General features: G+C 35.1%; 1 protein-coding gene across 14 annotated transcripts in view; it reads right to left on the bottom strand.

Moving 5' to 3' along the window:
* LOC138700172 (integrin alpha-PS3-like) overlaps positions 1-22,424 on the bottom strand; it is a 268,831-nt gene that overhangs the window by 190,763 nt on the left and 55,644 nt on the right. For 11 of the 14 annotated variants that reach the window (XM_069826587.1, XM_069826582.1, XM_069826591.1 and 8 more), the window contains 2 exons: positions 15,544-15,682; positions 2,007-2,095 (listed from right to left, as the gene is read on the bottom strand). The exons of the other annotated variants lie outside the window; for them this stretch is intronic. In XM_069826587.1, the coding sequence (XP_069682688.1) occupies positions 2,007-2,095; positions 15,544-15,682 (228 nt within the window). The remainder of the gene's footprint in view (positions 1-2,006; positions 2,096-15,543; positions 15,683-22,424) is intronic. 14 annotated transcript variants of the gene reach the window in all.

A 22,424-nucleotide genomic window follows, 5' to 3' on the forward strand; every position in this document is an offset into this window, starting at 1 on the left:
ATTCAGTTATAAGTGACATAGATAATAATCAAGAGGCTGAGTGGCTGTGTTTAGAAAGAAATGTTGCACACCCATGGAAGTGTTGCAACGACACTGAATTGCGGCCATTTTTCGGTCTACTAGTCACTGCAGGATATCTCAAAGCAAATTACACTAATTATGACATTCCATGGAGCAGCTTGTATGGTGTTCCAGTACTTAGAGCGACCATGGGTCTGAAGAGATTCAAATCTTTGCTAGCGTTTACTTGCTTTGATGACAAAACAACAAGATCCATTTGCCATGAGAAGGATAAGTTTGTCCTGGTTATAGATGTCTGGGAAAATGTGAATTCGAATTAAAAAAAAAAAAATATTAGGCCTATAGTCCTTGTACTGATAAGGTTCATGACCAACTTATTCCATTCCGTGGTAGATTACACTTTCTAGGAATACATGCCATCAAAACCTGACAAATATGGCATGAAGGTATGGTGGGCTTGTGACTCCAAAACCTTCTATCCCCTAAATGGTCTGCCATACACCGGAAAAAAAAACTGTGTAAGGGTACACTCTGGAGTAGGTGGAAGGGTTGTAGAAACACTTTCTTATCAAAGAACAAACAGAAATGTAACTTGTGATAACTACTTTACTGACAAAGAACTCGCTGAGAATCTCCTCAGTAATGGTCTCACCTTAGTTGGAACAGTACACAAAAAATATATATATTCATATCTCCTGAATTTCAGCCAAATAAAAGACGGCCAGTGTTTTCATCCATCTTTGGATTTACAAAATATGTAACATTGGTTTCAATGCACCAAAACCAAATAAGGCAGCTGTTCTTTCTGCAATGCACCACACACAAACCATTTCGGAAGAAGAAAAGAAACGACAAATTATTCTTCACTGTAATAGCACAAAAGGAGATATTGACACACTCGATCATTAGTGAATGCCTTTGCGTGCAAGAGACGCACAAATCGCTGGACATTTGCATTTTTATGAATCTTTTAGATGTATGTGGAATTACTGCATTTATTGTGTGGATGAGCCTTCATCTTTCGTGGAATCTTGGAAAACAAAACAATAGAAGGTTGTTCCTTTTAGCTGTTGCTGAAACTCTCATCCAACCTCAAATTGAAAGAAGACCTAGGAAAAAACTGTAATGACCATTGCTCCTTTCATGCCAAGAGCTAGTAGGCCTCTCCATCAACTGCGCCCCAACTACAGGAGAGCACTAAAAGGTGTCATATGTACCAGTATGAAAAACGTCGCAAACAAAAACAAAGCTGTGACAATTGTGGCCAATCTGTGTGTAATGAGCACAGTGAAGTGATCCGTGTGTGTAAAAACTGTAAGAATGATGATGAGTGATGACGTGTGAGAGTGTGAGTGTGATGACATGTGAGTGTGTGAGTAATGACGTGTAAGCGTGAGAGTGATGATGTGAGAGTGTGAGTGATAAAGTATGAGTGTGTGAGAGCGATGACGTGTGAGTGTGTGAGAGTGATGACGTGTAAGTGTGAGAGTGATGATGTGAGAGTGTGAGTGATAACGTGCGAGCATGTGAGAGTGATGACGTGTGGGAGTGTGTGTGTGCTAGAAATGAGAAAATCTAAAATTTGTGTAAATGTGTGTGAGTTTTGCGACGAAAGTAAAAAAAATTGTAGATCATACACTAAACATGTTTCTTTTATTGCATGAAAAACCTACTACAATTATATGATTTATGTATATTATCATGGATATTTTGGTCACTATAATAATATTATTATTAAAGAAGATTAATATTGTTTACAATAAAATAATTTTCTTCTGTCAATGTATTAAAATGGCATGTGGGTCCGACGGACCCTCCTTGCCCATTAACGTTACAAAAGTAGGTTGCCCGGAGAAGGGTTAATGTTACTTCTAAAACTGGTGATGATGGTGATAATGGCAATATAAACGATTATTTTGGAGGTATGTAGCCTAATATTATTGATATATCATTTTCAACTTGAGTTACAATGTAATGAAACAAACCGTTTTTAGTGGAATGTGAACAGACGTTCCTGCTTGGCCAACACCATAATAGTATACACTTTGTTCTTTGTAAGGAATGGTGTACTTATCTGTAATGAATAAAACAGACTTCTATTATCATTTTATATATCGACGGCTTAGTGCCAAAGGACACTAACTCCAAAAATCAACTTTTTGAGTTATTTATAATATCTTGTTATACAAAGGTCTTTATATAGTGTGAAAGTAATATGTCTCTATAATTAATAGTTTTTTTTTTTTAAGAGATAGAGTTGTGTTAATTTAGACAGATGCTGAGTCTCAAACAACACTATCTAGACTTAGTTATCTTTGACAGTAACAAAATATAGACTAGAAGAACACTAAGTTGCGATAGTGTTCTTTGTCTCTAAATTATTTAATATTTCTAAGATTTTATTGGTGACACTGCCTCAGAACACACAACCCAGAATGTAAGACAATCACCATACTGTTCATTGTTAGAGAATTGATAATTTTTTAATCACTAGAACAAGCATTCTTAAATCAATCCAGTTTGTAAGAAGTTTATAATTTGTAAGAAACACAGCACATGATTACTCTGAGCTAAGAAATACTCAGTTCGAATACTAGGGGCAGGTTAAAGGTGAAGTTGGCTTTAGCGACATTTAAAATTTAAGAAGAAATAAGTGATAAAGCTAATAAGAGCATAGCTGTTAGTAGTCCATGTCCAACGCTGGATAACAGGAAAAGCCTACAAGTCCTTAAATAGTGGAAAGAAATTGCTGATAAAGAAAAGTTCTAGACAAAGATTGTACAAAATGTCCCCTTAAATGCAACCTATCATTTAATGCTGAAGACAGACATGAAATTCATAAATAATATTGGAATACTGAGCATAACGATTTGAAGCGGCAATTTTTGATTGGCCTTACAGAAGTGAAGGAAATCCAAATCCAAAAAGGATGAATCTAGAAGGCAAAACACCATTTTTTTCTGGTAAAAAATAAAGAAAAGATATAGGTATGCAGGGTTTTTTTTTCTCGCCATCTTTGATATATCCAACACAATAATAGAACATATTTTGAAAAAAAGTGACAATAAATAGTGGATACTGATCGAAGAGGAAAGCATGAGCTCAGAGTAAAGAAATCTGAAAGTATTCGTGAATACATAGCAAACCACACTGCTTCATTTTCAAGAGTACTGTCCAACAAGAGTACAAGAAACGACACTGCAAGAGAATATCTATCTTGTAATTTAAATTTACAAAATAATGTATGAATTGTACAAAGAAAAATTCAGGAATGCTAATGTTCAGGCAGAAAAGCTTTCATATTGTCGTCACATTTTAAAAAATTATTTTAATATAGCTTTTCATAATCCCACAAAGGATCAATGCGATAAATGTTATAAATATGATCACATGTCTGAACGTAAAAAGATAAGAGACAGAGGCAGTTCATCAGTCCCACATTGAAAGAAAGGAAGCAGCTCGTCAAGTAAAAAAAAAGATTACAAAATTAGGGCATCAGTAAACGATCTTTACTTTTTAAAATTTGATTTAGAAGCTGTGCGCTACAGTTCAAATGTTAAAACAGAATGAGTGTTTTATAAACATAGATTGGCTATAATATATAATTTGACTGTGTATGATGTAGCCAACAGAACAGCAGACAATTTTATATGGAACAAGGGAATTGCAGAAAGGGGAGCTGCAAAGATGCCATCATGTCTCTTTGCTCAAATGAAAAAACTGCGGAATGGTAAAAAGTTCTGTTTCATGTCCGATACCTGTGGAGGACAAAACCAGAATGTGCTTATATCAACCATGCTCCTCTACGCTGTGAATGTTTTGAACATACCTCAAATTGAACATTTTTTTTTTACCATGACATTCACAACTGGACACAGTCCACGTGCACATTGAAAAAAAAAAAACAGCAAAATATACAGAAATATTTTATCCTCAGGGTGGTATACTATAGTAAGAGCTGTGTCAAAAATAGAAGTTGAACAAAGTGATGTAATGATGTAAGAGAAATTTAGAAGACATTGATAAAGAACAAGAAAGTTGACACTAATCGAAACATTGTAAGATGGCTGGATATAGTGTGGTTCCAGTATCGGTAGAGTGATAGTGAATACGTATTTTTTAAATACAACTATGATGAAGAATTCCATAAATTCGAGGTACAGAGGAAGATTACATATGGATTTAGGCTGGATAATCTTCAGCTTAAACCAAAACATCATGGGGCACTGAAAATATACATGATTAGAAAATGAAAAATGTATTGCAACTGTGTAAACAGAACATTATACCAGGAAATTACCATTTCTTTTACAACAATGGAGAACAGGAAATCGTAGTAGAAGATACTGAAAATGAAGAGCAATGAGTGATTATAAAATTAAGAGGAAATTTTAAATTTTTATATGAGAGATGTGGATATTGATACTATTCAAAACATAAAATACTGAATCAAATAAAATATAATATAATTCAGATTATAATTTTATTCAATGTCATTTAGGGCATAAATTTTGAGTTAAGTGTTTATTTTCTTTTCTTTATGTCAACTGAATTTGTAGGCTTTGCTATTTTTTTTAAATAAATTGATCATCAGTTAAATAACTTTTTCGTCCACACCCCTCATCAGCTGTGGTAAATTAAAGTAACATTAGCAACTATTTAAAAACACTGTTGTTCTAAAATGCAATGTAGAAATGAAGATAGCTTTGCTCCTTTATTATTTTATAAATGTAATGTTAAAATTATTATTTGAGATAATAGTATAAATTGATCTAATAATGATAATATTATGCGTTTATGCTTTATAAATAATATTAACTGGTACTTTTATAATAATGCTGATATGTTCTGAATTTAGATAATGTTCCTTTATAAAAAAAAAGAAGAAAATAATATGATAAATGCTGCTCACCACAATAAGTTAAATTTATTAATTTGCATTGTCAAATAGATTTATAATTGTTTATTAAAGTGTTTAAATTCAATATTTTGGTACTTATTTTTAACACTATCTACTAAATTGAACACTTCTTGTTAGTAACAAAGAACACTATCTCCGAAATGTGTTGATTTTTAAGACAATATTAAATATTTCTAGAAAATATGTATTGTATTGTCTTAAGGGTTATATTTTATATATACATGGTTTAAATTTTATCAACATATCTCTTAAATTAAAGCAGTAACATAAGAAAATGTACACAATTAAATTGTTTTTTGCCTCTCCTGTAAAGCTGTGATTTTGCAGTTAGTGTTCTTTGACATTAAGCCATCGATATTTATACAGAATGTACCGGTATCTTAATTAAACTGACAAACTTTGGAATCAGACAGAGAATTTATTTTTAAGCCGTGAAGTTTTGTTTCAGAGCAGCAGAGTATCATTTATTAATTAAGTTTATGTTGGTCGAATTGACAGAAAGAGATTAAAGTAATGAATTCTTTGAAAATTGAAATAAGTGAATTTAATAAATAAACCACTAACGTTACAAGTACTCATTATAAAAGAAAACAGAAAAACTAATTCCTTGACCCTATGGTTATATAACCAACGAGCCCCACTTGTTTATTCTAACAAATGTAGTGTGATAAGGAACTTGTCAGTAAAGCCTTTAGCTCCACGACCAGAACCAAATGTTGTTCAAACTTGTTGTAACTTGTTCCATCCGAAATGTTTCATGATGTACTTTACTACGTGGAGATCAATAAACTACTGGTATGTGAAATATGATACTGAGCACCACAAGTTGATAAATTGGGTGGAAGTATGATACTAAGTATATAGAGTGCACTCGGTCGGGGAAATGTATGATGTCTAATGTTCAAGATATGTCTCATAACGTTAAAACGAGCAGCCAGAGCCCATGTGTAACATACCAAAATGTGTCTAAAAAATGTTGCCTATTTCATTGTTTCTCACCCATATCCCCGGTGGAACTTTGAGGGGACTGAAAGGGATACAATTTTTTGTCCATGGTACTGCTAATGTTGTAGATTCATTATGATTAAGACTTTATGTTGTCAATGCATCACTGTCATGGAACTTCTTCCCTTTATCTTTACATGTTTGTACGAGTCCAGTTTTTTTACAATGGGTATGGAAAGTAAGGCATAAAACTTTTAAACTTAGGAATTGATTTAATTGTAGCTATACGTACAGTTAAGCAAATAATATTTCACATTATTTAAAAAAAAACCGACTCATGTTTTCCGTTAAGTAAAAGTTTTTCATAACCATCCTCACATTTCCTTCATACCAGTACCTAAAATAATTTTTAACACCATAAACTATTTCGGCAAGGCTTTGAACTTAGTTTTATGCACTTTTTAAATACCGTAATAATAATGTTGTTATTGTTGTTGTTGGTCCAACGCCTAAGCGCTTAACTATGAAGTCATTCACCATCTTGCACTCCAGTATTTTTGTATGATGTCATTTTCTTATAGCATGCTGTGTATCTTTTGATGTGTTGCATGTTCAATTTTTCATTTGCATCACACAATGTATGGGAAATTTCTACCCTGTGCAAGTGACTTGATCTGTTATCAACATGAACATCGCAACAACAGATTTTACGTGGCCCTTTGGGGATTATCTCGGAGTTAGTCAAAATTTCCCAGGTTTTGTCTTTTCCTCCATCCGAATTTTGTCGTTTTTGAGCAAATCTGAATTTACTTCTTTTTTACCAAAAAAATGGAAGTCCATTATTAGACGGTTGTCAAATTTCTGTGCTCTTTTTAGTCTTAAGTCTGCTGTTTCATTTCCCTTTAAACCAGTACCACAATGAGAAGGAATCCACTGTAAACTATGTATTTTATTTTATTTATTTATTATTTTTTTGCAGTTTAGTTAAGTAATAAATTACTTTCTTACAATCCTGAATTTCAGCCCCTTTTGTAGATTGTTGTGAAGTTATAGCTTGCATGTCTGCCCTTGAATTTAATAATGTGACAGCATTTGGAAATTTATTTAATCTAGATAAGAAGTGTTACAAAGATAACTATAAACAGCAGTAACTTAGCCTTCAAAATTTGTCGTATACTCTCCTACAGAATGGTAAAATGAAAAGAGAAGGCATGTTTCTGTAGCTCCTGCTCCTCCTGAATGTGGTAGAAGAGATCAATCTGTATAAATGTGATGTAGTTTATGATGCGGGTATTTTTATGTTATAATGGTGGCTACATTGTTCCCTTTATTTTTCGTGAACGCACCTCCATCTTCTCCTCCTCTGATTGGAGGAAGAAGAGAACCGGGCACTGTCTGTTGGAGGAGCTAGGACCGGCCTCGGGAGACGGCATTCTTGTTCACAGTGAGACAGAAAGAGGACGACCAGGTCTCTGACCTCTGCTGGAGGATTCGTCGCTTGTTTACACTTCACCATCGTCGGGGTTGAGTCGGCCCGCCTGGTTGAATTGGAACGACTCTGATATTGCGTGGGACGCATCATCAATAGAACATCGTTTTCATATTGCAGTTACATAGACCCTGGGACCGTCTATTTCAACTTTAACAGTGCGTTGGCCAGCGCTGTTAATTACAATATTCTACACAGTGTGAGATGATTAACATCCTTAATACGGTAGTGAATTTTCTTCGAGTCTATGGTGGTATTAATGGTGATAGTTTTGAGTCGCCGACGGCATATTCTACATGGACCTGTACCAGCATTCAGCTCAAGGTTGGAGTGTTGAACTTTATTGGATTTATCAGAGCCCGTGTGCTACGGGGAATTGTACTTTCTTGTAGGTGTTTGATCACTCCTGGTGTATATTATCATCTTTCACTTCCTGTTCTATGTTAGTTATTAGCTCTCTCTCTCTCTCTTGGCAATTTATGCCATTATTAGATTTTAGTTTTCAATGTTTTTAATTATTCCCACCCTCTTGCTTGGGGTTATTCTTATGTATTTACAGTTCTTAACTTGTACAATATTTGTAACTCCTTTTCTCTCTACTTTGTTTGTACTTTATTAAATTGTTATGTTCACGATGGCTTTTCTTATAAGTACTATTGTTAGAGGCAACCAAAAACCTTGCAAGATACGATCCCTTTTCCCCTCCCTGGGTTGCTCCCAGGCACGCCAACACGACAGTGGTAGCGGAGCCTTATGACTTATTTTTGGTTGCCTCATTTTTTTATAGTTATTTATATGTTTCTTTTTATTGTTACATGATGGAGATGCAAGCAGTAGCATGCGATTTGCTACGTAAGGAAGAATTGGTTTACGAGTTACAAGCACGTGGAGCCCAAGTGGATGTAACCAGATTTTCTAGTGCAGCATCCTACTCTGAAATTTCCGCAAGTATCTATATCTGAAGAAATTCTTAAGACTGAAGAAACCATAGACACCTTTTTCGGAATTATTGAGGATTTGAAAAGAGACTTTACTAAGGATTGTTACAGACGAATTAGTAATAGGCTCTTACATTGGGAATTTAGATTAAAAGATATGTTGGCCACGGAACTTGGCGAATCCGATAGAATTAGGGTTTAAATGGGTTACAACGTTTGTTGCGCGTCAAAACTAATTTGACGACACTTAAGTCACATTTGACCCCGCAATCCTTTCCTACGCAGGATGTTAAGTCAAGTGAGATTGCAGCTGATATCGCATCGCAAATTCATAATATGAAGCAGAATAAGAATTTAGGATCGTTAAATACCAGTGCAAATTGGGGAATAGGTTTCAGTATTTGTCCACCTAAAATACCTAATCCGATAGATACGGTGCTTAAACCAGGTATGATTATGTCAGTAAATAATATTGACGCTATATATATTAGGGTTTTTGCGATTTTGGTACAGATGAAAACTTTAATCCGTATTTTTTCCTGTTTCGGTACTCAAGCACTCCAATTGTTGTTTCCTTTTACAGTTGGAATATTAAGTCAGTGTTTATTGCAAGCGATTGAGCACACGGAAATATTAACCGACTTTTTGCCGGGTCGTCTCCAACATTCTATTTGATAGAATGTTTTATCGGAAACAATTTTCCTCCGAAACCATTTGGGATTATGCAGAAGATCTTAACACTGTTCACGTTATGTTTAAATCTTCATTATCGGAAGCACAAGTGGTTGGTATTATTTTATCAGGTGCTATAGATACTGAAATCCGCGCACAATATTTATTGGAAACCCCTATTACCACTTATGCTCAATTGGATTCTTTATGTGCTCGTAATCAAGCTTTATTACGTGATCACCCACGAAATTTATGGTTACCTTCGGTTAAAGTAGGACGGAACAATGATACACAATGAACGGTGGTTCGTAAATGTTTTCAGTGTAATCAGATTGGACATTTTGCTCGTGATTGTGTTCAAAACCCTATTGTGCAAGGGAAGTCTTTGAACCAAGATGATAATACAGCCTGACATACGGCGACACAACGAGACAAGCAGAAAAGGTATGGTTATTCATTACCAGTCTCGGTGGTGTCGAATCGTATTCGTAGTCAAACTCATTTTCAATGCCCTGTTGTAGTTTTACATGTTCAAAATACCTTCTGTAAATGTCTATTTGATACCGGTAGTATTTAATTCTTGGTTAGTGATGAAATGGTTAAGAAGTTGGGACTTCCTATTACTCCTAAACAGTGTATCATGATGTCGGCTGTTTCACAAACTTTTCATATTGAAGGAGAAGTAAAATTACGGATTCAAATTGGACATATGGTGTGGAAATTTCCTTGTTTAGTGGTTAAAAATTTAATTTGTCCTATGATATTAGGTAACGATTTCATTAGGAAAACGGGATTGATAATGGATTTACAGGGTGATTTATTCTATTTCAAATTTGCTCTGGAGTATCATTTTTCTTTCTCTGATCGATTGTTAGCTCCTTTATTGTTACCTGTACCAAGGCCTGGGTATTATTCCGAACCAACAGAGCTTGATTCTCATGGGGAAATAGACCTTACGCATCTTCCGCCTGACCACAGGATTGTATTTGAGAATATGATGCATAAATTTTCAGACGTTCTTAATCAGCAGTTAGGGTTTACCACGTTGGTTCATCATCACCTGGTTCTTAAGGATCAAGAACCAGTTTGTCTTCCCCCATATCGTTTGTCACCACCACGTATGCAACAACTGAAAGCTAAGATACAGGACATGTTACAGAAGGGAATTATCCGACCATCTACATCTAATTATTCTTCACCAATTTTTTTAGTGCCTAAGGGACAAGATGATACTAGGCCAGTTGTAGATTACAGAGTTTTAAATAGTAAAATGAAAATAGAATCTGTTCCATTACCAGATATATACAACTGTTTTCATTGGTTCGCCAATGCTAAATATTTCACTACCTTTAATTTGAATAGTGCATACTATCAAATTCCCTTAGCTGAAGAATCACGTGCGTACATAGCTTTTGCTACCGATTGGAACCTATATGAATTCTATCGGGTTCGTTCAGTATAGCTACGGGAGCTCAAGTTCTTACGCGATTATTGGATCAGATTTTTTCTGATATAAAGTATAAGTTTTTGTATCACTATCTGGATGATTTAGTTATCTATTCCAACACTTGGGAGGGACATGTTATACATGTCCGTGAAGTTTTAGTTAGACTGCGAAAGGCAGGTTTAACTATTAAACCAGAAAAGTGGTTTTTGCTACGCAGGTCTTACATTTTTTGGGACATCTTGTTACCCCTGCGGGGGTTACTGTTGATCCTCAATGCACTCTTTCTGTACGTGAATTTCCACCTCCTACGAATGTTAAAATGGTAGCTCGCTTTATTGGGACGATTAATTTTTTTCTAGATTCATTCCTAAATTTGCTGAATTAGTGGCACCACTTAACAAACTTAGAAAAAAATGGGTTCCTTTTTCTTGGGGCGAGGAGCAAGATACGGCTTTTCGGGAGTTGAAAGAGGCTATCATTACCCTCCCCCCCCCCCCCCATTTTGGCCATGGCCAATTTTCAACGTCCATTCATTTTGCAGACTGTTGCTTGTGGCAGTGCAGTAGCGGTTGTTCTCATGCAAGAGACAGAATAGGGGCTGCCGACTGATTGCTTACACATCACGTACATTGATTGATCAGGAACGTCAATATTCGATTTATGAATTGGAGGCTTTAGCCATATTATTTGGAGTAGAGAAATTTCGTCTCTATTTGGAACACGTTGAATTCTGTCTACAGACTGATAATGAAGCTCTAAGTTGGGTCCTATCTCACCCCCGTAAATCAGGAAGGCTAGCATGTTGGGCTTTGCATCTATCCGCTTTTAGATTTACGGTGGAACATATTCGTGGTACCCAGAATATTATTGCTGATTCGCTTTCAAGGATGTTTGAAGGTTATACTGATGAGAAAGTTTTCTCTCAAACATCACAGTATTCAGCACCTGTTTTGGATACTAACCCATTGTTATTCCACGATGTTCGTGAAGCACAACTTAATGACGTTGAGTTAGGAGAAATGCATAAGCGCCTTCATCAGGGTGATGCATGTTCCCCATATTTACTTAAACAGGGGTTGGTTTAAGATCAAAGGCAATGACATGCCTAAGGTCGTCATACCAACTTCCTTGGTTCTCGTGGTATTGAAATATTATCACGATTCTGTCGTTGGCGGCCATTTGGGTATTTTGAAAACCTTAGATAAAATCAGAGAGTATTTTACGTGGAAAGGGATTTTCAGAGATGTGGCGAATTATGTCAGAACGTGCAAAGTTCGTGGGTTAAGTAAACCAGTACAGAAATTGAGATATGGCAATTTAGCTTCTTCACTAGCAAACAGATCTATGGAAAAGTTGTTTGTTGATTTTGTAGGCAAGTTCCCTCGGTCTAAAACTGGGAACACTTATATCCTTACTGTGGTAGATGCCTTTTCCAAATTCTGTTGGTTGGTACCAGTTCGTGAAGCCACCACAAAGAGTGCTTTACGCGTGCTAAAGGGGATTATTGCATCTTTTGGCTGCCCTCGAATTTTGGTTATTGATAATGCCACACAATTTATTTCTAAAGAATCTAGAAATTTTTGCTTTGATACAGGAATTCAGCATATTACTACTGTACCTTACTATCCCAACCCATCGCAAGCTGAATGGGTTAATCGAAATTTACGATCAGCATTAATAGCATATCATTCGCAGGATCATACCTTATGGGATTCCCAATTGGACTGGTTACAATTTGCTTTCAATTCTGCTCGTCATCAGTCTCATAAGTTAATTCCATTTTCAATAATGATGGCTTATCCACAGCAATCTCCTTTGAGTAATTTGTGGCTTTTCGAAGATTTGTTACCTGATTCCCCTGATCCACAGCAATTGAAGGACTTGTGGATGACCGCTAGGAGAAATTTAAGTATGAGCCACAAGGTTTCGGCTCGTCAATACAATCAAGGTCGTCATCCAGTTCTGTTTCATATTGGTGACTGGGTTTATTTACATCACCCGGTCAGTAATAAGGCTAATCAGATTGCAGATAAATTAGCTCACCGTTATAAAGGACCATATCAGATTGTGGCCTTGGATTCACCAGTGACCTTTAGATTATAGGATGATAAGGGCACCACAATTCGTGCTCACGCTTCGCAATTGAAAGGTACTCAATCAGCTTCTATTTGATATAAGCAATCCTAATATGGGTCTGCTTCTTGCGTCATCCATTGTCAAGGCCATCAATTTTTTATATACAGTGGAGAGATTTTCATGTATTGTTATGGTTTTCTTTGTTATGTATAGAGGGAGAAGTGTTACTATTTTAGGAGATTTACACTGCAGCATAAACAATTATTCCCCCTCGCCTACTTAGTCTTTTATGTGTGTTGTGGTTTGGGGGGGGGGGGAGACTGTGATGTAGTTTATGCTGCGGGTATTTTTATGTTATAATGGTGGCTACATTGTTCCCTTTATTTTTCGTGAACGCACCTCCATCTTCTCCTCCTCTGATTGGAGGAAGAAGAGAACCAGGCACTGTCTGCTGGAGGAGCTAGGACCGGCCTCGGAAGACTGCATTCTTGTTCTCAGCAAGACAGAGAGAGGATGACTGGGTCTCTGACCTCTGCTGGAGGATTCGTCGCTTGTTTACACTTCGCCGTCGTCAGGGTTGAGTCGGCCTGCCTGGTTGAATTGAAACGACTCTGATATTGCGTGGGACGCATCATCAATAGAACATCGTTTTCATATTGCAGTTACATAGACTCTGGGACCGTCTGTTTCATCTTTAACAGTGCATTAGCCAGCGCTGTTAATTACAATATTCTACACAGTGTGAGATAGTTAACATCCTTAATACGACAGTGAATTTTCTTCGAGTCTATGGTGGTATTAATGGTGATAGTTTTGAGTCGCCGACGGCATATTCTACATGGACCTGTACCGGCATTCAGCTCAAGGTTGGAGTGTTGAACTTTATTGGATTTATCAGAGCCTGTGTGCTTCAGGGGACTGTACTTTCTTGTGGGTGTTTGATCACTCCTGGTGTATATTATCATCTTTCACTTCCTGTTCTATGTTAGTTATTAGCTCTCTCTCTCTCTCTCTTGGCAATTTATGCCATTATTAGACTTTAGTTTTCAATGTCTTTAATTATCCCCACCCTCTTGCGTGGGGTTATTCTTATGTATTTACAGTTCTTAACTTGTACAATATTTGTAACTCCTTTTCTCTCTACTTTGTTTGTACTTTATTAAATTGTTATGTTCACGATGGCTTTTCTTATAAGTACTATTGTTAGAGGCAACCAAAAACCTTGAATGATACGATTCCTTTTCCCCCCTCTGGGTTTCTCCCAGGCATGCCAACACGACATAAATTTGTAACAAATTCTTATATGGGTATCTTGTCTCAATTGTTCCTATAGCCAGTCCTCAAAACTAGTTTATCTCTTTCAGATTATTTAACATCGTCCATGAGGGACAAACTATGTTTTATATGAACGGTATTTATTAATGAAGGATAACAATAATAATTATTGCTGAAGAAATTTTCCTTTATTTTTGAATAAATAAAATCACTTTGCCAATTTCACATTTCATTATGTTATTATTCATTGCTTTCATTCCTGACTTGCTAGAAAAATAGCAGGGGAACGTTAATGTTTGTAACATAACTTTCATAATGGTTACGTATTAAAATTAGAAGTCCTGAAGAAGATCAGTGAATGGACAGGGAAAGCTGGAGATTCGGTATTGGAAACAATGAAGAGCATTGTGAAAATGGCCTGAAAATGATGATAATTATGATATTTGTTATGGGGATACTTAACAAATATTGAAAGCCTAAGGAGGTATATCTGCAGAAAAGGTTGAGAGACACTGCTCTATTTGATACCAAAAATTAATATACACTCTGTACACATAAATATTGGAATTTTTCATAGTCGTCATTATTAAAACATCACCATTTTTAATGCATTTCTCTTATAAATTAAGAATTATAGAAGAATATTTTGGATGTCAAGTCTATCATTGTATTTAAAAAATAGAGAAATACCTATGATATTAACTTTTTCATACATTCTCAAGATCTAACTATATACAGAGTTGCATATAATGAAAAGCTGCAAGTGATTCATCTCAATAATAAGTGATTTCAGGATCTATGTAGTTTTAGGCTTTCACATTGAATATGATCAGAAATAGACTTAGGGTATTCCACTGTGTCCTGGAACTTGACATTTTCAACATCAGGAATGATGGAACGGGTATGTAGTAATATTGGAAATGTTAAGTTCCAGGATGTGGTGGAATATCCAAAAGTTTCTGATTTCAGGATCATTATTTACTTCTATGTAGATTTTTTTCACAAAGATCAAGCCTTACATTGTGTTTTCTGACTCATTTACATTTCTAAGGCATACTTTAGAATGTTTATAAATACCTGATCAATTAAATTCCTGACTTATACAAGATGTCTCAAGTATCAAGGAACCATTTGAAAGCCGTGTCATGTCCAAAGCAAGACCAAAACACATTTTCTCTTGTTTTATGTGACTCATGAGTGTTAGGAAGTTTGATGTGATAAAGAGTATAGAACAAATATCGTAGAGATGTGTTTCGAAAAGGTTCAGTGCTAGCTCAGAACCTTAAGAGAGAGTTACAACTCTGAGTTGTTCCCTCGAAAAACAGATATTGCATCAAACTCTAAAATTTTGTGCCAAAGAAAACCTGGACGTGGACACCATTGTTGCAATTCCGAGTCTCTTATAGGTTCTCTGAGCTAGTACTTCAAGGCTTTTCTATAGTACAGTTCTATAATTTTCGTTCTCTTCTCTATATTCCTGGACTACTTCCCATCAAATTTCCCAAAACTCAGTGCTCACACAAAACGAGAAGAAACGCGTTTTTGATCTTGGTTTGGACATGACACAGCTTTCAAATGTCTTCATTGTGAAGAAACCCTAATTTGTCACTTTCTTTGTTAACTATTCATATCATAAAGTTACAATCTATACTCAGAATTCATTCTCAGTATTAATTCTAATGGTCTTATTCTTTCCATATTGACTTGATACTTTCCTTATTATACATAATGTTTTAATGTGCAGAATTTATAGGTATACCTGGATCGAGAAGAGGCAACAATTTGGTAACACCAACTGCTGAGGAGATATTCTGTCCTGTTTTTGACGAATAGCATACACCAACCATTATGTCTATTTCAATCTTAAAATAAGTATTCCTCCAACGATGACCACACACCTGAAAGAACATTGATTTAATATATTTATCTTTGTTCTATTTGATCTTGCCAAATATCACAACAGTATATTGTCGGACACATAGGAAGAGCACCATATATCATATCTACTGAATACAGATTAGCTTTCCAAAAATTCCTTTTGATTTATAACAGCAATTTTTAATATGTGCAGCTTTTTGAGCATTGTGGTATTCAGTTAGGGATGTCATTGAAAGTTTTGATAGGACTGGAATCATACACTACAGTAACATTCTGTGCACTAATGATTTATGTCTTTTCATTATTTCCGTCTCTTTTTTTCTTTTTTTTTTTTCCAAGAATTCGAGTCTTTATAAATAAACATAAACTTAGCCATTTCTATATCTCTTTGTGTCAACCAATCCACGGAATGGCCTTTAAAATCTGTAAATACTCTAAAGTGAAAAATTATGTTTCAGTCCTTACGCATTTCTTGATATTAGGGAGCTTTGGGAATTCATATAGAGACCAAGGGAGTTGTGGACCAAAAATTTATAAAACTACTAGTCTATAACGAATATTTCAACTTATCATACAGTTTTAGATGGAACAACTTTGTTTCTAGTCATCATGAATTGTTGAGCAGTTGCCATGATTATCACTTTCAGTTCGGGGCAGAAGAAGATATCAGATGATAGACAACATTAAGATACATTTATCATAGACTTGTTTCTTATATATGTCTATTTGTATTCTGATGGTGTGGTAGAGAAGCCCTGATGGCCTTAACTGTGCCAGATTAAATAAATAAACAAAATAAATAAATACATACATAAATAAATAAATAAATAAGAGGAAGGCAGAAAATATGAAAGATTGGTGAATGCTGGGTTTGCAGTGAAAGACCTGCTCTTGGGCAGAAAAACTATGAATGAATGAATGATCAGTTTCACGTGTTAAATGTAAACTAAATTTGTAAATATCTAGTTGACTGCTTTCAGCTTACAAGGGAACCATCCCAACTGGGCCACGTCTATTTGAATAAAAAAATTACACAAGCTAATTTTTGTATGATGAACAACGTGGTAATAGTCGCTTATGTCGCTTTTTTGTTATTAACGATATATAAAATCATGAAATTCGAAGGCATAGACTTATTCTGTTCTTGAGCTGAATGTGACTGGCTTTGGTGGGCGCCCTCTCTGCGATTGATAATACGAATGGAATCCACGAGCAAGGTGTATGTTAGTTGTGTCCATGGTTAGATAGTCTGTATAGTGTATGTATTATCTTGTGTTATGTTTTTATGTTTCTTTCGTAAGGAAGGGACAATTTTTGTGTTTACATTTTGTATTGAATAGGAAGTTTATACTATATGACGTGCTTTAATCCCATTAGTGTTGTGAATATTTTAAAACTGGAAGTTGATAAGGTGTATGGTGAAATAGTCGGAGAACGAGCAGAAGATGAAGCATTTGCGTATGAACTTCTGTAACTTATACATGACAAATATACGAGTAAAAACAGGACATTTATTGTAACGTGTGACACTTTACATGTCGATAGTGATTCAGATAGTGGCGAAACTTTACTTGAAGGGCGTGTAGATTCAGAATCTGATCCAGGACCTTCCACTAGTGAATACGAACCTTCAAGACCTGAAAAACGAGTGGTCAACACACAAAAAATTTAAATGTTCCTGACAGGTGAAAAAAGATTATGGAACATTGTGAGAGCCTAAAAGGCTGAGGAAACAACAAGAATCCAGTTAGATCTAAGACAAAAAAAAATTAAGAGCAAAATAATATTATATAAAATATTATAATATTATATAAAAAATAGGGCTATAGAATATTTTAAAAAAAATCCTTCCAAGTCCAGCATATTGGAACTATAAAAAAAAGAAATGCTACAGGCATTCAAGGTATCCAGCCAATAGAATCTAACTGTTCAAGATTTTAATTTAAAAAAAACTGTGCTATATTAACAGCAAAAAAAAAAAAAAAAACACACACACACACACACAATTATCGGGTAGTTGCAACTAAAAAGTTTCTGCGTTGTTTTAAGAAACAAAACAGGATAAGTTCCAGAAAAATAACAAAATTCGTTTCTAGAAAAGATGTACAGGATGAAGCTAAACTAATTGAAACAACAGAACATTTTGTGACAAATATGAACAAAATTATTTCAGAAACCCCATACAATGCTGACTATGTATTCAACACCAACCAATCTCGATTTGAATATGAGATGATATCTGGTAAAACAGGTGAAAAGCACACCTGTGCAGTTGTGCTATCATTCTGTTCTATGATGCATCCCTACGCTCTACAGGTATGCTATACATGCATAAATTACTTAAAACAACATCTAAAAATTGATAATTACTCATAACAATATGTTACATTTGTATGAAGGTACTATATGAAATAAGGATGAAGAGTAGATTTAGAACTTGCCACTTGTTGTTTTGCTTGCATTTAGCGCATGAGTAGCATATCTACGTCCTTGTTTAAACCGGTAATGACAAGATACATAATGAGTTTATAAATCATCTAGGTCGAGAAGCCATGAAAACAATCCTGCTATGGTTCAACAAGATCTGGGTAACAAGCATCGTTCCATCCCAATGGAAACAAGCCATCATCATCTCCATACTGAAAAATGGAATAGACTACTCCTGCATGAAAAACTACAAGCCTATCTCGTTAACTAGTAACTTCTCCAAGACCATGGAGAGAATGGAAAACAGAAGGCTAACTACTACCTAGAAACTTTTGGTAAAATAGGAACTGAACAAGCAGGTTTCCGAGTAAACAGATCTACAAACCAACACGTAACAAAACTTAGCCAACATATAAAGGATTCCACAGACAGGAAAAATATACAAACAGATTTTATCCAGCAGATTTTACTAATGCCTACGATAAGGTATAGAAAGAAAACCTGATACTAAAATTGTCCAGAGCTAGTATTAGATCTAATATGCTAACATGGATAGAATCCTTCCTGCGTGAAAGATCCTGTATTGTGAAATATGGAAACAGCTTGTCAAAATCGAAAATTCTACAGACAGGAGTCCACAAGGTGCTGTAACCAGCTGCATTCTCTTCAACATCTATGTGAATGATCTTATCTCAGAACTAAATACAATATCAGGGATTAGATGCCTCTTATATGCAGATGACCTGGTTTTCTGGGTAAAAATCACAAAATACAATGCTGAAGTAAAATCCGAGCAGATACTGAACAAGGGTCTAGACAGTCTTCAGCACTCGTGTAACAATAACAATATGAGTGTAAATTTATCGAAAACACAATTCCAAACCTTCTCTTTAGCACATGAAAGAACTGAGCCTGTCCTAAAATATAAAGACACCCTCATCACACAGATGAATACTTTTACCTATCTTGGTATTACCTTTGATAATAAACTCTCCTGGAAGTCCTGCATACAAGAAATAAAAGATCATGCTGCTAAATGCCTGAACATCCTGAAACGACTATCTGGAAGCAAATAGGGTTGTAATCGTCATACTTTATCACTCACATACAAGATGTACATCGAACCTTGTCTACTATATTGCTGTGAGCTGCTTATCACTGCAGGAGAAAATCTGTTAACTAAACTTGGGTATCACTGGGGGAGTAAAACCCACCCCCATTGATAACATGCTTCTGCTCACAGGTATGAAATCTTTTAGGAAAACCCTGGAAGAAATAACCATCCTACTCTTTGAAAAACTTCTTAGAGGCTTTGATGAATACTGGAGCACATACAACAACACAGCGAGGCAACTCAAACTCCAAAACGGATTCATCCAGCATGCTTTGAAGGTTAAAGACAGGTTATTATTAACCAATGCGCCACAACCACTACTCCAACGCCCTAATCCTACTGTAATGGACACATTCAGCTCCTTCACAGAACTCCAAGAACCCATTAAGAAAGATAGTATTAACACCGAAAGTCTAAGACTCTTAGCTCTTGAAACGATCCATGTCAGATATCCTGAAGACAACTGGGTCCGAATTTATACTGATGGTTCCAAACTGAAAGACAACACCAACATAGGAGCAGGCATCTACAGCAACCTCTTCACCTTCTACTTGCCAATTGGCCATAGCTCATCAGTATTTGACGGAGAAGTAGAAGCAATAAATGTGACATTCAACCAACTCACTCTACAAGCAGATAAATTCACAAATGCTGTTATTTTATCTGATTCTAAAACAACAATCCAATCCATTACTCAAACCTCCATCCCGTGCTCAACAGACATTTTGGACTACTAGAAAACTCTTAAGTCTCTCAAATAAAACGGGTCCTCCAGTGGATCCCAGAACACTGCTGGATATATGGTAACGAGCAAGCAGATGTGTAAGCCAAGAAAGGAGCCCAATTATCTCTAACATCGTCAAACCAATGCCATATATCTCTATAAAACAATACGTGAAACTACTTATCAAAAATGAATCAATAGAGGAGATGAATATGAGAACATTCAACAAACACTGGAGAATCCTAATCCAGAACACTCCCAGCAATCAAGAAGAGATGCAGTAGCAGCCTTAAGTCTCAACACTGGGCACAATATTCTGGCAAAACACCTCCACCCCTTTGGGATTTTGCATTCTCCTACCTGCTTACATTGTGGAATGAACGAAGATATAGACCAACAACATCTCCAAAGGTGTCCAGCTCTCTATTGCTCCTCTGAAACCGACTGGTACTGGGAAGCACGAGCGAAGATGATTTTATTATAGTTCTGTTTAATGTTTTTGTAAAAGTTCTTATGTTAACTAATTACTAGCCATATATCAGTCATTCCACGTCAAATCGCACAAATTTAACCTCGAATTGACTTTCATGTCTCTGATTTAGATAAAACAAATTTTGCACATTCTATGGATTGAAAAAGTAAATACGTGTTTTATTATTGTTGTCTATATCGATTATTGTAGTAGATATATGTTATCAAAGATTATGAAATAGTTCGCGCATCATTATTGTTAAACGTGATTATCTCCACTAATAATCATCACAGAGATTTGCTCTTTGTCTCAATTTGAAGGTGATAGTACATACTTTGTTCTTCGCATAATAATATAAAAATATAAGTTTGTTAACTTTGTTTTAAAAAACATTTAAATACATGAAAATATGTTTTAATGGCTGCAGCTTTCTTTAAAATTACAAAAAAAAATCCTTAAATACCTTGAAATTATTTTAACCACCTTTAAAAAAAATCAGAACGCTACTCTCAACCGTTGAAGAATAATTAAATGATTCACCAAGCTGCACATCTTGAGTGCGTGGGCTGCATAAGTACTGTTGCAAGATGATGTGCAAGCCCAGCTCTGGATGAGAGTCATGTGACCACTTTACACAGTTCTACGGTCAGAATATCACTCTTTCGCATAATTTATGTAATACAGTACTGTATTTAAATATTGTTTTTGTAAAATATACACTTGTAAGAATGATAACTACAATTTACACAACACTGCACTTTTAAAACTAATCACCTACAACCAATTCTATTTAATGTTCACCACTTTACTCTCACTTTGAAGTGAACAGTTCTTTATTATGGTCTGAGATTGGTCAGTGGAACAAAAGAATGAAGTTGTAAGATACCTCGTACCACTTTTGCTTGTTGGTACCTTGAGTAGAAAATATAGCTAAGTTATTTGTATTCGCTAATGGTAGAAATTTAAAAGGAATATTATAAATGATACTATTAATTCCATCAAGCATTAATTTAACATTTTCATGATGAACTTAGACACAAACTGAGTGCGTGCCACTTGTTCCAAGGAGTACACATTCCTTTGGTCTGAGTTTGAAAATTTTTGAAAATCCTATTTTGATATACGGGTATTGCTCTTTGAAACAGTGGTCTGTTTTCTTAAGATTACATAGTATTAATCTTTTCTCTTTGTGAACTCTCTTTCCATCTTCTTCAACTGAAACACAATTCTTTTTGCCAGCCATAACCCTCCTCACATCATCAGAATTATAAAGTTGAACAGCCTTCTCTACTACAAATGTTCCCAAACTTTTTCCCGATTTAGGATTAGGAGTAACCAAAATCCCCTTTTCTGCTCCTACTTGTTTAGAAATTCATATCATGTGAGTGGTGATATTAAAATGTTATTGAATTTTACTGTAGGACCAACTTAAAAAAATTGTTAATATATGTATTTTGAGATTTCTGTCGTCTGTTTCATGAAATAAGTTTATCAATTTCTGTATTATATCGGAATTATTTGAATTTTCAACTGAAGTTGTGTCTTCTGTGATATGAAAGATTTTATGTTTAAGTGTATCTGTAACTTTCTGCATTTTTTGTTTTGAATATTTTTTTAGATAATTTTGTCTTCTTTATTGGCGATTCTCAATCATCAGTTCATCACTAAGCTCTCACACATCTTCAATATATTCGAAAGCAACCTGAAATCAGCGTAGTTCTAAGTAAAATATAATAGATTATACTTTCTTGTTGCATTTTTAAAGTACCGATAAGCTGTTATAAAAATAATTGTTTAAAGAGTGACCTTCTAAAACAACCCCATCAAGAAATCAATTAATATAATATTCCATTTGTTCCCATTTCAAATGATACCAACACTCAACGTCTATGATGCATAGAATCTTAACAATGAGCATTTTCATACTGCGTCGTGAATGAATTTATCATATAATTAAGAGAGTATAAATAGTAAAATATTAAAGTATGATCCCAGAAAAAAATTACAGACCTCTTATTTTGATCT

Source organism: Periplaneta americana, chromosome 5, assembly GCF_040183065.1.
Source record: "Periplaneta americana isolate PAMFEO1 chromosome 5, P.americana_PAMFEO1_priV1, whole genome shotgun sequence".
NCBI lineage: Eukaryota > Metazoa > Arthropoda > Insecta > Blattodea > Blattidae > Periplaneta > Periplaneta americana.